At 39.0% G+C, this 19,973-nt stretch overlaps 1 protein-coding gene across 1 annotated transcript in view; it reads left to right on the top strand.

The window, feature by feature from the left end:
• Positions 1 to 2,494: 2,494 nt before the first annotated feature.
• The window catches only part of fbxo38 (F-box protein 38), a 71,595-nt gene continuing 54,116 nt past the window's right edge, over positions 2,495 to 19,973 (top strand). Inside the window, exons 1-8 of the mRNA XM_060836775.1 lie at positions 2,495 to 2,607; positions 5,324 to 5,492; positions 9,824 to 9,957; positions 13,237 to 13,400; positions 14,810 to 14,975; positions 15,099 to 15,236; positions 15,436 to 15,573; positions 16,563 to 16,656. Coding sequence (XP_060692758.1) covers positions 5,365 to 5,492; positions 9,824 to 9,957; positions 13,237 to 13,400; positions 14,810 to 14,975; positions 15,099 to 15,236; positions 15,436 to 15,573; positions 16,563 to 16,656 — 962 coding nt within the window. The 5' untranslated portion in view covers positions 2,495 to 2,607; positions 5,324 to 5,364. The remainder of the gene's footprint in view (positions 2,608 to 5,323; positions 5,493 to 9,823; positions 9,958 to 13,236; positions 13,401 to 14,809; positions 14,976 to 15,098; positions 15,237 to 15,435; positions 15,574 to 16,562; positions 16,657 to 19,973) is intronic.

Raw genomic sequence — 19,973 nt, 5'->3', positions numbered from 1 at the left:
TGACTTGTTGAAGCTGCACCCATCCACCCACTGGACAATATTCCATCACAATCCCGACTTGTGCCATGTAGATGGTGGTCAGACTTTGGTGAGTCAGGAGCTGAGTTACTTGTTCATAGCATTCCTCACTTTTGTCCTACTCTTATAGCCAGTGTTTATGTGATGAGTCCAGTTGAGTTTCTGGTCAATGGCAACCCCAAGGATGTTAATAGTGGGGGATTTAACACCATTGGTGATGGTTTAACATCATTGAAAGTCAAGGAATGGTAATTAGATTGTATCTTATTAGAGATGACCATTGCAAATGAATGTTATTTGCCATTTGTTGGCCCAAGCCTGGATATTGCCTGGTCTGGTTGCATTTGAACATGAGACTGCTTATTTATCTGAGGATAGTGCTGAATACTGTGCAATCATTGGTGAGCATCTGTATTTTTGATTTTACGATGGAAGGACAATCATTGATGAAGCAGCCATTGATGGTTGGACCTGGGGTACTACCTTGAGCAACTCCTGCAGAGATGTACTGGAGCTCAGATGACTAAACTCCAACAACAATGGTCATCTTTCTATGTGGAGAAAGTGAGGTCTGCAGATACTGGAGACCTGCTGCGCTTTTCCAGCAACACATTTTCAGCTCATCTTTCTATGTGCCAGGTATGACTCCAACCAGCATGGAGTTTGCCCCTGATACCCCATAATTGCAGTTTTGCTAGGAGTCCTTGAGGCCATATTCTGTTGAAAGCTATCTTGATGTCAAGGTCTATCTCTTTCATCTCACCCCTATGTGGAACTCAATTGTTTTTCCATGTTTGAACCAGTGCTGTAATGAGGTCAAGAGCTGAGTGGCCTGGCAGAACCCAAACTGGGTATCACTACGCAGATTATTGCTGAGCAGGTGATGCTTGATAGCACTGTAGATAACACCTTTCATCACTTTACTAATGATCGGGAGCAGACCTATAGCGTGGTAATTGGCTGAGTTGGATTTGTCCTGCTTTTGTGTACAGGACATACCTAGGTAATTTCCACATTGTCAGGTAGATGCCAGTGTTGTAACTGTCCTGGAACAGCTTGGCTAGGGGAACAGCAAGTCTTGGAGCACAAGTCTTTGGTACCAGTGCCAGAATGTTGTCAGGGCCATAGCTTTTGCAGTATTCAGTGTCTTGAACCTTTTCCTGGTATCACATAGAGTAAATCAAGTTGGTATCTGTGATGCTGGGGACCACTGGAGGAAGCTGAGATGGATTATCCAATTGGTACTTCTAACTGAAGATTACTGTGAATGCTTCAGCCTTATCGTTTGCACTGATGTGTTGGGCTCTTTCATTCCTCCCACTGACTTTTCCTTCTAGCCACCAACCAGATTCATTCCTCCCATCGACTAACCAGGTCATACCCTCTCCCAGTCTTCACATATTCCCCCCCACCTCATTTATCTCATTATACCGACCCCCAGTGCTAAAGAGTTACACCCAAAACATTAACTTCTCTACCTCCTGATACTGCTGAAAATGTGTTGCTGGTTAAAGCGCAGCAGGTCAGGCAGCATCCAAGGAACAGGAATTTCCTGTTCCTTGGATGCTGCCTGACTTGCTGCGCTTTAACCAGCAACACATTTTCAGCTCTGATCTCCAGCATCTGCAGACCTCACTTTTTACCTCCTGCATTACAGTAATGCATTTTTGGCATTTTATACTTCATGGATTGAAGGGCCTCTTCTGTACCCTATGATTCTGTGACCACCACGATCTAAATCCCACGTAATCAGGAGTGTTGCTAGTCACAAGCAAAATAGAAAACAAGTTAACAAAAGATATCAAGAAGTAAAAAGGAATACAAAGCAGGGGAATGGGTGGGGAGTGCAGTGTCTTGAATGGCCCTGCCTGTCCTTACTTCTTTTATATGGGCCCAATCAAGCCAACCCATGTGACTGCCTCCCCTACTTGCACTTCCCTCCTTGCCGTGAGAGCCCCTCTACCTTGGCACAAACTTCTCTGTGATCCCAGTCCTGGTCACAGCTGCTACCGGCCCTGCAAGTCAGTGGTGTGATGTTCACAGGAGACAACACACCAGGAGTGTCTATATTCACCTGTCAAGAAGGCCACCAAGTACCACACTGACAACAATAATAATGGAGCTAGGCAAAACACTGCACATGCTGGAAACCAGAGTTTAGATAAAAGTGCTACTGGAAAAACACAGCTGGTCAGACAGTATCCAAGGAGCAGGAGAATCCCGAGCAATTTCTGTGAAGAGCAGAAGCGGACTAGGCCGCAAGCGGAATGGGGACACGGCCGGCGAGCAGACAGGCGCAGTAGGGACGGCTTCCTTTGGGGTGGGGAGAATGACGACGCCAGCAAGAACGCATGCGCAATAGGCGGGGGTACTGGCGGACAGGCGCAGATGATGATGATGATGATGCCGGCAAGTACGCAAGCGCAGTATGGACGGGACGGCTAGCGGACAGGCGCAATTGGGATGATGTCGGCAGGCACGCAGGCGTAGTGGAGAAGGGGCCGGTGCGGGGTCTTGTGGGTCAGCTGGCGGATGTTGATGTCGCCGGGCTTGAGATCCCGGTCTAGTGGCGGTGTGACTGCGGCGTAGGTGAGCGACGGGAGGAAGGGAAAGAGTATCCAACCTGGTTACGCTGTGGCATTCCCCGATAGCGAGGTGTCTGAGGAACTCTAGCTTCATTTATTGCCCTCTGTCGCTGGGCCTTATGAGGCCCGGCCTCTCCCGCAGCTCGATCGGTCTTCCGGGGGCAGGGAAACCGTCTCCAGAACAGCTTCTGGGCTTTGAGAATCAGAATAACCGCACACACTGGTCCCCTCCTCGGAGGAATGAACACCCGGGCCAGTTTTTATTTTGCGTGTGTTTTGTTTTGTTGTCGGAAGATTCTCATCCATTTGTTTTCACGGAATCTTATTATGTGATCTGACAAATATAGTCGCGTCTGGAGGGTTTTCAATTAATATATTTCCTGTTCCGTATAAAAATATCAAACGAACATTTCCTGCACTTTTGAACACAATTTCTTTCGTGTCATCCTACAGCCACCATTTCGGGTCTCCATTTGAAATTATTCTATTATGGAATGGTCTGAATGCAAGTCAACATTTTAAATTATGCTGAGTTTGACTAGAGATATGACATAATAGATTCTTGACTGCCTTAGAGTTCGCATCTGGTTTGATTGAATGTACTGATTCCTTGGTTGCAATGTGAATTAACTCTCAGACAAGTCCCCAATCCATGTTGTTGGAACAATTCCTTGTGTAGGAAGAGGAAGTTTAAAGTGAATGGCTTCTGTGTGGATGTGATACTAAAATGAACTTGTCAACTTATATTAAAAAGGTAATTTTAAAAATTGCAGTCTTTGCTCTTCTGGTAGCTTTCAAAGTGTAACTTGTTCACCTTATTTTCATTTCTCACTTAATTTCCAAGTGATCTGGTATACTGTTATTTCTAGGAAATTTCCTGGTGTGGAAATGCTGGTGTTGCAATGGGGTGGAGAAAATCAGAATCTCACACCACCAGATTAATGTCCAACAGGTTTATTTAAAATCACAAACTTCTGGAGTGCTGCAGCTGTATCACCGATGAAGAAGCAGTGCTCTGATAGCTTGTATTTTGAATAAACCTGTTGGAGGATAACCTGGTGTCATGTGACTTCTGAATTTCCTGGTGCCTTTATTCTGTTATCATAAATTTGCCTGTCACTCAAAGTGACAAGAACGTGCTATAAGTCACCCAGTCTTGTCTTTTGGGTACAGAACAGGTGATCCTAGCCACCAGTTTTCACATATCTATTGTATTTATTCTAAACTCCACTCCCGAGCAATCTCTGATGTCCCACCCAATCAACTACGATAGAAGTTGCCACCGTTCACATTTATATGACTAGCTCAAGTTTCAAATATCATGTCAAAGTGTAAATCTATAGTATTAAAAATAATCTGTTATATTTGCAGAAAAAACTCAGCAGGTCACATGCATGGAGCGAAACAGTTAATGTTTTGCGTCTGGTGATCTCTTCAGAATTCTTAAACTTTTTTTGTTGTAGACATCAGAAATTACTCCAGATTAACTCATTCAGTTGTAGAACATAACCATCCATTCTGCTCAACAGTCTTAAACTTAAAAGAAAATGCTGGACTAACTGCCAACCAAAATACTTGGGCAGATTTTGTTAACTCGAAGAGAATGCTTCCAGCCAGCGGACAGAATAGTTTTATCACGCATAATGTAGACTGAGAGATTTATATGTATTTTAATATCATTGATTTTTAATTTAAATTTTGAATTAACGATATACAACTTCCTCTGTGTGTCTCAAGGGTTTAATGATAAACTTCTGAGCATTTCTGGAGCCATGATTACTTATTTGAAAACTGTATGGTTGAGAAGTAACCTCTAGGACTAATGATGTTTTTGTTTACATTTTGGAGAGTTTACGATTGACCAAGGCGAACAATTGGTTCCGCGAGGTTTCAGTTAAAAGCTTCTGGACTTGTTTTCCCTAAGCTTAAACCAAACCCAAAGTTTAAGAAAAAGTTTATCTTTTTTAGTTTGGGGCAGTTCTGCAAAATTTTGATGAAGATGGATTTGTAAAGCAGTGTTCCAGAGAAAGGGAGAAAATAGTAAAAATAAATTATCTTTGGAGCAAGGAGTTTAGTAGTAGTCGCTGATCAGAAGTGTTTGTAGCTGAAGAGATTATTTGAGCTAAGAATGTTTAGGCTCATGTGTCCGACAGGTCTGGGAAAAGAAGGTTTTTCAGATTGGGACTTGCAGGCACAGTTAAATTCAACGTATTGCGTTGTTAGAGAAAGTGTTTTTCTTTGGTGTGATTATTGTGCAGAGGGTGTCGTGAGGGTACTGGTAGAACCATAAAGCAGTGTTTTTTGGTCCATTGATGTGATTATAATTTGTCTGTTTCAAAATCTTTAAATTTGTGTTATATGTAAATAGATTTGATCTACACTATTTTACCTTCACTTCTGGTGCTTAATAAACTTCTGTTTTATTGTTAAAACCAAATCTCCAACATTGTGCTTATGTTTCAGTAAACCTTGTTAAACAAAAACACAATGTGAATAAACCGGACTTCAGTCTGGGATCTGACTTATCCAGTCATAATATTAGCTGAGATCATAATACATGTATAATGAAATTTGGGTTCAGGTTCCAAACACGTCAGACTGACAACTAACATTGTACTATCTAATTATCTAATGACAAATTGAATTTAGAAATATTAGAATTCTTGGAGAAGCTAGTTGATTATTAATGAAAATATAATTTGATATATTTGAACTGCCAGTAACTTTACAAAGGCGTGCACTTCTGAAGCACGTGCTGAAGATGGGACCTCGACGGAAAAGCATCAAGAAGTGCTCAAGTGTGAATGAAGATGGGGAACCTGTAAAGGAAGATGAGCAGAGGGACTACATGAATCAGTTTTCACATGAAGTTTTATGTCATATATTCAGGTTTGTATATTTTAAATTATTCTTAAGCGTGTCACTGTAATGGGGAAACCGATTCATATGTGTTTGACTTTATGTCTTTCTTTGTTTCATTTGCACGCAATATCAATGGAATTTTTTTTTTGAAAAGCTGAGAAGAAATCCTATAACTTCCACAAATACTTCCTTGATTTATTAAGTATGCCTTATAATGCAGAGCACTGAAGGGGATTGGAGAAGGAATGGAAGGAAAGCAGAATCTGCATTGTGCCTATGAAAATGTACTTACCATTGGCACAAAAATGAGTGGGAAAGAAAATGCTGAAGATGACGCACAGATTCTGCAGAGTGGTATAGACCAATTAAGTGAGTGAGCAAACCTTTGGAGTGTAATGTGGGATGTTGAGGTTATGTGCTTTGTGAGGAAGAATACAGGAGTCAAATATTACTTAAATGGAGAAAGACTGCAAAAAACTCAGCAAATAATAGGGAAGGCAAATTGAACTTTATTTCAAAGGGACTAGAATAGAGTCATAGAGATATACAGCTTAGAAACTGACCGTTCGGTCCAACTCGTCCATGCCGAACACACATCCTAAATTAATTTAGACACATTTGCCAGCATTTGGGCCATATCCCTCTAAACCCTTCCTATTCACATACCTACCCAGATGCCTTTTAAATGTTGCAATTGTACTAGCCTCCATTATCTCTTCTGGAAGTTCGTTCTATACAAGCAATGTCCTCTGCTTGAAAAAGCTGCCCCTTGGAACCCTTTTAAATCTTTTCCCCCTCACCCTAAATCTAGCTTTGGACTTCCCTCCTTTGGAGAAAAAAAATCTATTCACCCTGTCCATGCCCCTTATGATTTTATAAACTTCTTTAAAAGTCATCCCTCAGCCTTCAATGCTCCAGGGAAAATAGACCCAGCCTTTTCAGCCTCTCCCTGTCATTCAAACCCTTCAACCCTGGCAATATTACTATAAATCTTTTCTAAACCCTTTCAAATTTCACAATATTTTTCAATTTTCAATAATTTTGGGAGACCAAAATTAAACAGTGTTGTATAAATAGGGAATTCTTGCTAAGGGTATACAAACAAATTTGGAGCATAGAAGATAGGAATAGGAGGAGGCCATTTGAGCCTGCTATGCCATTCATCACAATCATGGCTGATCATCCAACTCAATAGCCTAATCCTGCTTTCTCCCCATAAACTTTGATCCTGTTCGCCTCAATTGCTATATCTGGCTACCCCTTGAATGCATTCAATGGTTGGCATCAACCGTGGTAATGAATTCCACAGGCTCACCACTCTTTGGGTGAAGAAATAACTCCTCATCTCAGTCCTAAATGGTCCAGCCCAAATCCTCAGACTGTGACCCCTGGTTCTGGCCGCACTCACCATCGGAACGTCCTCCCAGCATCTACCCTGTCTAGCCCTGTTAGAATTTTATAAATGTTTGTGAGATAACCCTTCACTTGTTTGAACTCCAGCAAAATTAATCTTAACCTAGTCAATCTGTCCTCATATGTCAGGCCCTGGAATCTGCCTGGTGAACATTCAGAGCACTCTCTCAAGAGCAAGAGCATCCTTCCTCAGAAAAGGAGACCACAACTGCTCTCAATATTCTAGGTGTGGCCTTACCAAGGACCTCATCCTTGCTCCTGAAACCTCCTGCAATGAAGGCCAACATACCATTGACCTTCTTTACCGCCTGCTGCACCTACATGCTTACCTTCAACGACTGATGCACAAGGAGATCCAAGTCCCACTGCACATTCCCCTCTCTGAATTTATAGCCATTCAAGTAGTAATCTGCTTTCTTGTTTTTGCTTCCAAACTGAATAACCTCAGACTTATCCAAATTATACTGCATCTGCCATTGATTTGCCCACTCACCCATCCTGTCCAGATCATGTTGAAGGACTTCTGTATCCTCATCACAGTTCAGCCTCCCACCCAACTTGATAGCAACTGCAAACTTTGAGATGTTACATTTTGTTCCTTCATCCAAATCATTAATATATATTGTGAATAGCTGGGGTCCTAGCACCGATCCCTGTGCCGCCCCACGAGATACTGCCTGCCAATTTGAACAGCCCCCATTAATTCCTACTCTTTGTTTCCTCTCTGCCAACCAGTTTTCTATCCATCTCCGTACACTTCCCCCAATCCCATGCTTTTCACCTTACACAATAATCTCTTATGGGGGACTGCGTCAAGCATTTTCTGAAAGTTCAAATGCTTGAATACAAGGCTCTGGTTGGACAACAGCTGGAAAACTGTGAACAGTTTTGAGCTTTATATCTCAGGAAAGGTATCGTGTCATTGGAACCAGTCCAGAGAAGGTTCATTAGGTTGACCCTTGGTAAGGAGACACCTTTCTCATGGGGAGAGGTTGAGTAGGTTTGACCTACACATTGAAAATTAGAAGAATGGGAAATGTATGTTTCAGTAAGGACACGATTCTTGGGGAACTTGACAGGTTAGCGGCGGAGACGTTGTTTCCCATTGTGAGGGGGTCTCGGATCAGAAAGGGTATTCTCCGAGAAAGTGATGCCCCTAAGAGTAGAGTCTGAGAGTAGGGAATTACTGTGCAATTCATTACCTCAGCAGGCTATAGAGATTGGGTTGTTAAGTTTATTTGAGGCCGAGGACAAATTTTTAATTGGAAAGAGAATTCCTAGTTGTGGATTATTAGATTAGCCATCATCTCACTGAATGCAGGAGCAGACTCAACAGGCTACTTCTGCTCCTATGCCTTATGGTCTGAAGGTATAGTATACACAGCAGATTGAGTTTTGCTCGAGTGTGTGAATTGTGTTCTGTTTCTGTCTCTCTTGTTTTATTAAATGTAGGCATGTATTAAGTAAAATATATTTTCAAATGAAGTGCCCAGCATTCCATCATTGTCGCTTCTGCTCTATTATTTATACAACAGTAAACCAAAACCATGGAATTAGCTTTCTCATATGCTAATGACATGAGCTCACAATGCACCTCTTGATAATGTAGCTGTCTCAGCGACCAATGACCTGTCTGACATTAAGACCTGAATGTGATCAAGTTAATTGCAGCTAGACAAATATTTAAGATAGTGGAACATATTGTGTGGGAAAAACCAGCAAAGATATGATTTCTTCTTTGCTGCAAATTCCAGAATTTCATAGTCTTTGATTTGACTGATATTAAGCTATGCCCTGTCAGCACTGTTGTGTTTCCCCAACCAGAATTTCACTTCTCAAGTGGACTACTTTAGTGTTCTTGTCAGCTTCCCCATTCCATTCAGTTATAAACTGACAGTGCTCATCAGCTTCCCCTTATCAATATTCTTAATTAGCACCATTAACATCCTGTCTTCTCCCAAGAAGTTTCTTCTAAAATGTCTCCTTACTATATCTTATTCTTGCCTCCAGTTCTGTATCCTTCTACATATTGTATATCTTCCAACATTTTTATAATAAAAGATGCTGTCTTCCTTTGTTTTCAAAAGCTAAGACCTTGATCTTCAGTTTTGTTTTCAAGATCAAAGATCATCTTCACTCCCTCCTGGGCTTGGTTTCTACACAGCTGACTTCCTCTAGAGCATTCTGAGGTTATGTAATATTTACTTAAGAAAGTTGTTCACTGATGCAATAATTTGGTTACTTACTCGGTTGCCTTATTATAGAAATTGCTTGTTTGGCTTCAATCTTTCTACCTTCTCATCTTCCAATCACATTTGTTTTCCCAATATTCCAAGTCATTTGTCAATACTCCCTCTAGCTTACAACTGCTCATTATAATAGTAATGCAATCATAGAATCCCTACAGGCCATTCAGCCCATCAAGTCCACACTGACTCTATGAAGGGCATCCCCCCCAAATAACTCTGCATTTCCCCTGACCAACTACCTAACCTATTGGACACTATGGACAATTTAGCATGATCACTCCACATCTTTGGAATGTGGGAGCAAATCAGAGCACCTGGAGGAACCCCATGCAACAATGCAACATTTAAGAGGCATTTGGATGGGTATATGAATAGGAAGGGTTTGGAGGGATATGGCCAGGTGCTGGCAGGTGGGACTAGATTGGGTTGGAATATCTGGTCGGCATGGACGGGTTGGACCGAAGGGTCTGTTTCCTTGCTGTACATCTCTATGACTCTGTGTGGAGAACGTACAAATTCCATACAGTCACCGGAGACTGGAATTGAATCCAGATCCCTGGTGCAGTGAGGCAGCAGTGTTAACCACTGAGCTATTGTGCTGTCCCTAGAATTCACAATCTGATTTTTCTCAGAAACTGTATTATTGATATTGATCATATAAGCATTGTTTTCTGTGTCCAAATATCTTGTTTGCAGGTATCTTCCCCTACAGGATATCATGTGTATGGAATGTTTGTCCCGAAAGCTGAAGGAGGCAGTTACTGTATATATGCGAGTAGTGAAGGTGGTTGACCTATGTGCTGGCTGCTGGTGGGAGTACATGCCATCAGGTTAGTAAAGTAGAAAGATGAGTGTCATATATTTTGCAGTAATAGTGTCACTACATATGCTCTGAGTGTGCTGTACTTTTATAATCAAGTAGGAGGCCTGTGACCTGTGGAGTGCCACAAGGATCGTTGCTGGGTCCACTACTTTTCATCATTTATATAAATGATTTGGATGTGATCATAAGAGGTACAGTTAGTAAGTTTTCTGATGACACTAAAATTGGAGGTGTAGTGGACAGTGAAGAAGGTTACCTCAGCTTACAACGGGATCTTGATCAGATGAGCCACTGGGCTGAGAAGTTGCAGATGGAGTTTAATTTAGATAAATGTGAGGTGCTGCATTTTAGGAAAGCAAATCTTAGCAGGAGTTATACACTTAATGGTAAGGTCCTGGGGAATGTTGCTGAACGAAGAGACCTTGGAGTACAGGTTCATAGCTCCTTGAAAGTGGAGGTAGATAGGAAAGTGAAGAAGGCGTTTGGTATGCTTTCCTTTATTGGTTAAAGTAATGAGTACAGAAGTTGGGAGGTCATGATGCGGTTGTACAGGATATTGGTTAGGCTACTCTTGGAATATTGCGTACAATTCTGGTCTCCTTCCTATCAGAAAGATGTTGTGAAACTTGAAAGGGTTCACAAAAGATTTACAAGGATATTGCCAGGGTTGGAAGATTTGAGCTATAGGGAGAGGTTGAATAGGCTAAGGCTGTTTTCCCTGGAGCGTCAGAGGCTGAGAGGTGACCTTATCAAGGTTGATAAAATCATGAGGGGCATGGATAGGATAAATAGACAGTCTTTTCCCTGGGGTCAGGGAGTCCAGAACGAGAAGGCGTAGGTTTTGGGTGAAAGGGGAAAGATATAAAAGAGATTTCAGGGGCAACTGTTTCCCCACAGAGGGTGGTACGTGTATGGACTGAGCTGCCAGAGGAAGTGGTGGAGGCTAGTCCAATTGCAATGTTTAAAAGGCATTTTGATGGGTATATGAATAGGAAGGGTTTGGAGGGATCTGGGCCAGGTGCTGGCAGGTGGGACTAGGTTGGATTGGGATATCTGGTCGGCATGGACGAGTTGGACCGAAGGGTCTGTTTCTGTGCTGTACATCTCTATGACTCTAAGTAAAAATATACATCAGACATTAGGAAAGAAGATCTATTAAAAGTCAGCTTCTCCTTTAAAGTTATTTCAGTAGTTAAGAATTTAAAGTTCAGATTTCAACTTTGTGTATAAACAATATGTGCTAATTAAATGCTCGCTGCTGCAATGGTTGACCTAGTCTCAAATTTCCGTTTCAAGGCATATATCTGGATGGTGTTTTAATGGTGTTACTCATATGGTACAAAATGAGACCATTTAGTCTATTGCACATTCACCGTTGGGTGTAGATAGATAGCACTGGAGTATTTTACCTGACCAAGACTTCATGAAGATATAGTTCAATTCTGTAAAATGTGCCTTGGAAATCAGGTAATAGAAAAACCGGCACTTTTGATACCCATACAAGTATTGAAGCATAATTAATTGAGTGTTAGTAGATTGTGTAGGAGGATCATTACTATAATCAAAGGCAGAATGTTGGGGCACCTTCACAGTTATAAACACAGATTTCCAGAAGCTATTTCTTTGAGGACAGTTACAAGTTTCTCCCTTGGAGGATAGTGCTGTAATGTTCGACAATGATCTCTGATATGGATCAGCCAACACCAGACTCCCCTCCCAAGTCTATTATTAAGATAACCTAAGCCCTAATTTTTATATATTCTTACAACCCAGTTAAAAGGAAGCAAAAGGAAGAATGGCATAATTTTACTGTATTGAACTACTTCACAAGATGATTTATTATTTAACCACTAGTCATCAACTGTTTCAATATAGGCAGCATATCATCAACACATCCTTGACAAAGACAGATCAGCAACTTGTTTATTATTCTGATGTACTGTCTCTCTAGTCCAGGAGAAAGATGGCCGAAAGAAACAATCTGCCATTTCAACTTAAGAGGAAGCCTTTCTAAGTCTTCACTCGAGCAGCAGCGAACTCTGTCTTTCAGCTCAAGCAAAAGCCACCAACTAACTGAAAATGAAACCAAAATGCTTTTGGGTCTGGTATGAACCTGACCCCACCCACTCATTCTTTTGTCTTGCTTTTAAAAAAACCCACATAGATCTCAAAGCTGTTTACCTTCTACCTGTCAGAAGATAACACTTCGGCATTACTGTGAAAGCACCCCTCTGCTTGAGAAACAGCACGGTATCTTAAAGGCACAGTATTGTCACATCTCCAGAAGGAAATTCTTATTGCTGCAAAGTAAAAGTTAATTCAGAGAAAGCACTAATGTTAAGAAATTATTGTTTTGCACTGTTTTATTTGAAACAAAGGATGAAAGTACTGAATCTGAAGCCATAATCAATGAATGTGGAATACACAACCTGTCCTTTTAAGAAAAGGACAACAAGGTATTCAGTTAGAAGAAAATGAAATAACTATTTAATGTCTTATTATGGATGCACATATACCATCCGGTTTAAATGTACTGCGAAAGTAGTAATTTTGCCCAATATGCAGAAGAACCCTTAAGTAAAAGCATAATACTGTCAATGCTGAAGATCTGAAATAAAATTAATGCTGCCAAAACTCAGAATTAGCGGCATCTGTGGAGACAGAAATAAAGTTAGTGTTTCAAGTCAAAAGATTCTTCTTTAGAACTCGGGAGAACAAGTAGGCAAGTACTGCAAATAAAAGACCAGAATTATCATTGAACTTTCTTTAATAGAGTCCAAAGTAATCTTATGTTCAGATCGCTCGCTGTGCTGTGGAAATAGTAATATTGCCTGTTCATGGGGAAACGAAGAATATCCAGGTAGCCATTGGTACAATTAGAAGAATACAAAATACCTATTGAGCTTCCTACTACAAATTCTTCTTTAGAATCTAGTAGGATGGATGGGTGAACCCACAAATGGATGAGGCAGAAGACATAGCCATACATCATATCTGATTCAAACTAAAAGAATTACACACACATTAATTCTCTTAACAACAAAGTTACTATTTATTGTATCCAAACTGATTTTCTTAGCAATTCTGTATCTTAATCAGTAGTACACACTAATATTCAAGTGCAAGGTATCTTAACGCATAGTGAAGACATTTCTTAATTAGATGCACAGTATAGATTGCGGTGTTCTTGAGAAAATTGTTTATCATTAAAGAATACTTGAAGAGTATTCTAGCTTATGTTTGTGTGCTGGATAAATATAATTTTTTTGTGTGTGTTTAATACCAGGTTTCATTGATGCCAGTTTTTTAACACTATTGAAAAAAATGCCTGACTTGGAACAGCTGTATGGATTGCATCCCCGACACTTGGAACGACGGCGAGTCAGAGGGCACGTTGCATTCAGCATTCCTGGTGTACTTGAAGCTTTGCAAGCCTGCCCAAATCTATTGGCAAGTGAAATAAACATTCAACACGCTACTTAAAGATTAATTGCTTTTCATGTAGAAAAGTGTTTTTTTTTAAGCTTGGTGTACCGAGGACAAACATTGGGTTTAGTGATAAATAGATATTTATAATTTGTTTAGAATAGAGATAAATGGTTTACAGTTGATGTTGCATTAATTCTAAATTAGTGGCACGTCCCTGAATACAATATAATCGGAACTCTTGGCATTTTTAATCAACCTCTCAGAGATGCTGTGAGACCTGAAACCTCTCTGTGCTCTCAGAGTAGGTGGGACCACCTTTTGACCGAGAGGTAGGAACCCTACCACTGCACCGCAAGAGCCCAAACCTTATTAAGCAAGTTTTTTTTAAAAAAACACCAAAAGTATTTTATGATCTAGTAATCACATGTACTACGTTCTTTTAGTGAGAATGTTTAATGCAATAAAAAAAATCCAAACACAGCACCCAATATTATGTGTGCTATTGCACCTACATCCAATGAAATTAGTAGCATTCTCGATGCATCTAGTTGTCTTATATACATTTAATGGAGCAGTAGTGTTTAGCATATGGAACATGAAGCATTTTTAAACCTAGACTATGTTGGCAGTTGTTTTAGTATTGGAAGTAATATTACAAGTTCTTGAATCAAGATTATATACTATTTCCAGATTTCATTATTCAAATAAAAAATGGCTAGAAATACTCAGGTCAAGTAATATCTGATGAAAGGTCATCAACCTGAAAAATTAATCCCGTTTCTCTTTCCTTAGATACTGCTTGATCTATGGAGCATTTTCAGCATGTGTTAAATTTCAAATTTCTAGCATCTGCTTTGTTTTGCACACATTATTACTCAAACAATAAATTGTAGCTGGTTTACATTTTAATTTTGATTCCAGGAGCCAACTTTTAATTAATGCTGATTGCTTTGCTTTGGTCTGCTGTTGCGTAAAGATAACTAAAGCTGCCAGAATTCAGATGCAAGCTGAAAACTAATATGATGAGGCTTTATCATTTAGTCTACTACTATTGTCAAGACAAATATTTTGAATAAACCACATCTAAATTTCAAGAATATATCTTAATAGTTGATTTTATATTTCAATGTTAAGTATTAAGGTGTAGTAAGTTAATTGTTAGATTCAAAATAATCCCTGCTAGATTAGTTATAACAAAAAAAATTAGCAGAATATCAGATTCTCCACTGCAAAAGTTCCTGAATGAACTTCCCAGAAATTTGGTGAGAAATTGCATTAATTTAAGTCAATTCAACTGTATAATCTAGTTTCAAGAATTTTATATTTATATTTCGGGACTATGCAAATCTGTAAATTTAGTGAGCTCTCTGGCTGTTAAGTAAAATATGAAATTCTTGTTTCCTCAGTACCTTTATCATTTTTTTTGGTAGGGTGTAGAAACTTCCCATTTAGAATTAGTAGAAGCCATCTGGAATTACATGCCACAGGTCCAGATCTTGGGAAAGTTTCGAAATCGTAATGGTGCTTTCCCAATCCCTCCAGAAAACAAACTAACAATTCCAGTAGGAGTCAAGATACAAACACTCCATCTGGTTGGTAAGCAGAGTTTTATGCATTTGGTTTGCAGTGGAGAAAAAAGGGATTTTAGTTTCAAAATCTCTTGGCTGAAATGTTCCTGTTATTTTGAATTGATTTAGTTTAAATTTCTTTTTCTTTTAGGAGTGAATGTTCCTGAAATTCCTTGTGTCCCAATGTTGAGACACCTGTATTTACAATGGGTTCGACTAACCAAACCTCAGCCTTTTAAAGACTTTCTGTGTGTCAGTTTACGCACTTTTGTAATGCGGAATTGTGCAGGTACAAAAGAAGAGTATTTTCAACATAGATGCTGTTATGCAAATAAATTGGTTATTTCTTTAAGCCATTTTTCAAGTTCATAAAATGCGCTATACTTGCACTTTTTTTAAACCACAAGTAGTCAGAAATAAAGCATGATTTGTGCTTACAATATGAAGAAAATTTTTAACAAATACATTTGATTTGTTGCATTTTGTAGGTCCCACCAATTCCTTAAAATATGTTCCACTAGTGACTGGGTTAGCTTCAGCCAGGAACTTGGAGCATTTGGAACTAGTTCGTGTACCTTTTCTTGGAGGATTGATTCAACATGTAGTTGAAGACAGCTCCAGATCAGGTATGTGACTTTTCATTATGCTTGAGAATAGGTTAATATGACAAGTTTTGATTTAGTGGCTGCATTTTATTTCAAATAAAAGGAAGTTATTGTATGTTGCCAGTCATTTCAAACTAAATTTTTGCACTGATCTTCTTTTTGAATATGACAAGTTTGTAATAGTTGCCTGTCAATAGCAGCTTTGAAGGGAAGTCTAGCACCGAACTTTCAAATCTGTACAAAATTCATGGTTGACCTATTTTTATTTGACAGTGCCTTTTTGAATTTTGTAAATCAATAAATTAAAATCCAGGCGGTCAGGCAAACGTTTGTGGAATATAAAACAAGGGCAGTTATATTAGATTGAATAGTCAGAAAATCGTAAGTTTCAAGTTTGTAAGTTGAAGAACTGTACTGATATTCTATAGAAACATTTGGCATGAATTACTTCAGGAGTAGTGCAGAATAGGTGACTGCCCATTATTACATTCTTTCCATTTTTTCTTTGTTTGCATGAAATGTATTTTTTAAAAAGTTGATCTGTTGTTCATCTTTCTTTTGCATCTTTGATGTTGTATTCCATTTTTCTTAAAATAAATGCTTTGAAATTTAACATAAGTCGCAATCTTGTATTTTTATCCAAGTTAGTAAAACTACTATAAATATACAATATTAATGTTAGATTATCTTCGTTCTCCATTTACGTAATAAATTCACTTTTGCATTAAATGAAGTCTCACATGATGCTCTACAGCTCTTGAAGATTGAAGTGAGATTTTGTGGAGACGTAAGCTAGTCCAATACATAAAAGCAATTACTCAGCAGGATCTGTTGTCCATTTATCCAGGTGCACAGATGGAATTTGACTGAGAGTGAACTAAGAACTAAAATGATCTAGGGTCGAAAGGTTAGAAGGACCTGATCAAAAAAAAGAATATAAATAGCTGAGCCGGTACTTATGCTTATATTGAATTGGGCCTTTTTTAAAAAAAAAACTTTTCTTAATATAGGTGGTTTCAGAAATCTACATACCATTGTATTTGGAGCATGCAAAAATGCACTAGAAGTGGACCTTGGCTACCTCATTATCACTGCTGCTCGTAGGTGAGTTTATGCAATGTATGTCATAAATGCCTTGTAGGTGTATTAAATGAATTAGTTTGAATAAGATGCATCTATGGAAGACAGTGCCAGAGAGTACAACACCATAACAAGTTTATCTCTAATTTGAATTTAAAGGTTAGCAAATACGTCTTGGATACAGTGAGAGTGAAGAATATTCAAGTGATTGGTAGTGGGAAATATGATTTGTGTAGGGTCAGTTCCCAACAATTTATTTCTTTTTCAGTACTGTTCTGATGTTTTATATAAATTTTTTGTTACATGCTTTTAACCTCAAAGTAACTGTTTAGTTAACATATTATTCCAGCAAGTTGAAAGATTTGTGAAGTTGCATAGGATTCTCTTTGTATTGTTTAATTTCCTTCAGAAAATTGTAGCGAATTTGTGAAAGAAAGAAGTGTTAGTTCTCTTTGTGAAAGTACAGAACAGGATAGGTCCTTGGATAATAAACAGACAAAGAAAAATGAAAGCCGAATGCCTACGTCAAGTAGTAGCTTATAAAAACAGAGATTGGAAAGACTTTTAAGTATTAGGGGGTAAGAAGTTTCTGTACATTTTAATGTTCATAATAAAGACAGTTGGGAAACAAAGATGAGATCGAGCCTTGTTTTCTGTTAAATTAGTTTTAAGTATGACTTGATACGTTCCAGGAATTAAGTAATGCTAACTCAACATGATATAATTACAGATTATGGTAATAGAATAAAATTGTTTGTTTAGTTAATTGTTTAGGCCTCACCAAACCACTGGAATTTTGTCTCGTGTTGCGTTTTCTTCTCCTGTCCCCCTTTAATCCCACCGTCAATTTATTATCTAGTTAACCCACTATGTTAGCATTGCTACTTGGAGTAATTCACTTGCATTATAATGATCTTTTACATGAAAAGAAAATTGGAACATTTTACCCAAAATATCTACGAGTACTGATCCTGAAGTTATCATCCCATATTATTGATTTTTCATTGAGTAGAAAAATTATTATGATTAGTCTCTGAACTCTCCATTATTGAATAAGCAGAATTTTTTTGAGTTAGATATTGGGAAACCAAAGTCATTTATTTTTTAAAATCCCACTGCAAACTTTGTTTCCTAACCATTGGCTACATCCCTTCCTTTGTCCTCTAAATTTCCAAAGTGTTTTAAATATTAATGCCCTATTGATCCTATGCTATGGCATTTCAAATATTCCTCTAAATGCTACTTAATTATTGTGATAGTTCTGGATGTGAGTTTGCTCACTGAGCTGGAAGGTACGGTTTAAGACATTTTGTCACCATGCAGGTAACTTAATCTGTGAGCCTCTGGTGAAGCGCTGGTGTAATGTCCCACTTTCTATTTATATTTTGGGTTGGTGATGTCATTTCTGTTCTTTTTCTCAGAGGATGGTAGATGGGGGTCCAACTCAATGTATTTGCTTCTAGGAATTTTCATGTTTGATCTATTTGGCTTGTCCTAGGGTGGATGTATTTTCGCAGTCAGTGGTGTCCTTTATCATATGTATGTAAGGATACTAGTGATAGTGAGTCATGTATCTTTTTGTGGCTCGTTGATGTTCATGTATCCCGGTGGCTAGTTTTCTGCCTGTTTGTCCAATATAGTGCTTAATACAGTCCTTGCAAGGTATTTTGTAAATGATGTTCATTTTGCATGTTGTCTGTACAAGGTCTTTTTAAGTTCAATGGCTACTGTTTAAGTGTGTTGGTTGGTTTGTGGGCTACTATGATGCCAAGAGGTCTTAGTAGTCTGGCAATCATTTCAGAGATATCTTTGATGTAGGGTAGAATGGCATTTTGTTGCTGAGAAATCGGCAGACGATGGTTATTGGCTACCCGTTCTTCTTGAATACACTGTATAGGTGATTTTCTTCTGCTTAGTTCCTCTGTGCCACAGTGTGTGGTGGCTCATTGAAGTAATGTCCTAATGCTTTGTTTGAGGGTGTTTGGATGACTGCTTCTGTAGTTCAGCATTTGGTCCGTATGTGTTGTTTTCCTATAGATGCTGGTTTGAAGTTCCCCATTGATTGTTCACTACTGTGACATCTAAGAATGGCAGTTTGTTGTTGTTTTCATCCTCTTGTGAATTTTATGCCAGCAAGGATATTATTGATAGTCTTGAAGATTTCCTCTAATTTGTTACTTTTAGTAATGACAAAGATGTCATCCACATAGGGGATCCAAAGTTTGGGTTGGTTGGTTGGCAGAGCTATTTGTTACTGCATCTGCTAGGAAACCTGATATCGGTGATCTCATGGGTATTCTGTTGGTTTGCCTTTAGGTCTTGTTATTGAAAGTGAAGTGGGTGGTGAGGCTTGACAATGTTGTCTTTATTGAAGTTGGCAGTGTCTGGTGTTTGTGTTTTTGGTTCTTCTAATGGTGTAGTCAACATCTTTTGGCCAGGTTGATGTTGATGGATGTGAACCGGGCTGTTTTTGTATCTTGGTGTCTTTGGCTTTCAGGAATTCTTGGGGGGAACGAATGAAGTGATGTGAGTCCTCTACTAAGTGTTTCAGTCTTTTGTGGAGTTTCTTGGCTAGTCTGTACAGAGGTGTTCCAAGTAGTGAGACTGAGTCTGGCGGAGGGTCCTAGTTCGTGAATTTTGGGTAGTCTATAGAAGCATTATGTGTTGGATTAGTCTGATTTCATTTGTTGTAAGTCTGTTTAGTTTAATTCTCCTGATTTCTTAAGTGTTTTTGTGTAAGGCTGAGGTTCGGTTCTCTAGTTATGGGGTTGGGTCTGTCACCACCTGTTGGTAAGTGTCAGTATCTGCAAACAGTGCATTCGCTTTCTCGTAATCATCTGTTTTGTTTAAAATGTCCGTTTGCCTGCAGGTAGTGTTACTTTTTTGAGTCCTTCTAGTGCTTTCCTTGTGTGTTGTGTTTCCTTCCTTTTTCCTGCTTAATGTTGGTGCATCTGTCTGTCTCATGGTTTGCTGAGTTTACGCTGAGAGTTTGTTGTCTTTCAATGTTCATTCTGATGCTGATAAGAAATCTTTTTTGTCCACATTGCTGAAGTTGTAATTTTAATTCTCTTACTAAGACGGCTTTTTTAGTGTCTGTTAGGGGTTGGTCTGATAATTTTTTTTATCCAGACTTCTGTGTTGTTCTTTTGTGAGTTTGTCTAGTTTTTTCTGCAGGTTTAGTTTTCTTCGTTTTCTGTTTGCCGCTGTCTAATGCCTATGGCTCGTTGTACTGTGGTGCACTAAAATCTACTTGCCATTATTCTGTCCATCTGTTGTCCTGTAGTCTTTTCATGGTATGTCACATTGGTAAGTAAAGTTTTTTTTCTTTGGCATGACATTTC

The sequence above is a fragment of the Hemiscyllium ocellatum genome, chromosome 16 (assembly GCF_020745735.1).
Source record: "Hemiscyllium ocellatum isolate sHemOce1 chromosome 16, sHemOce1.pat.X.cur, whole genome shotgun sequence".
Classification (NCBI taxonomy): domain Eukaryota; kingdom Metazoa; phylum Chordata; class Chondrichthyes; order Orectolobiformes; family Hemiscylliidae; genus Hemiscyllium; species Hemiscyllium ocellatum.
Note: the sequence above shows the minus strand (reverse complement) of the source record. Positions and strands in the feature narration are given on the sequence as shown.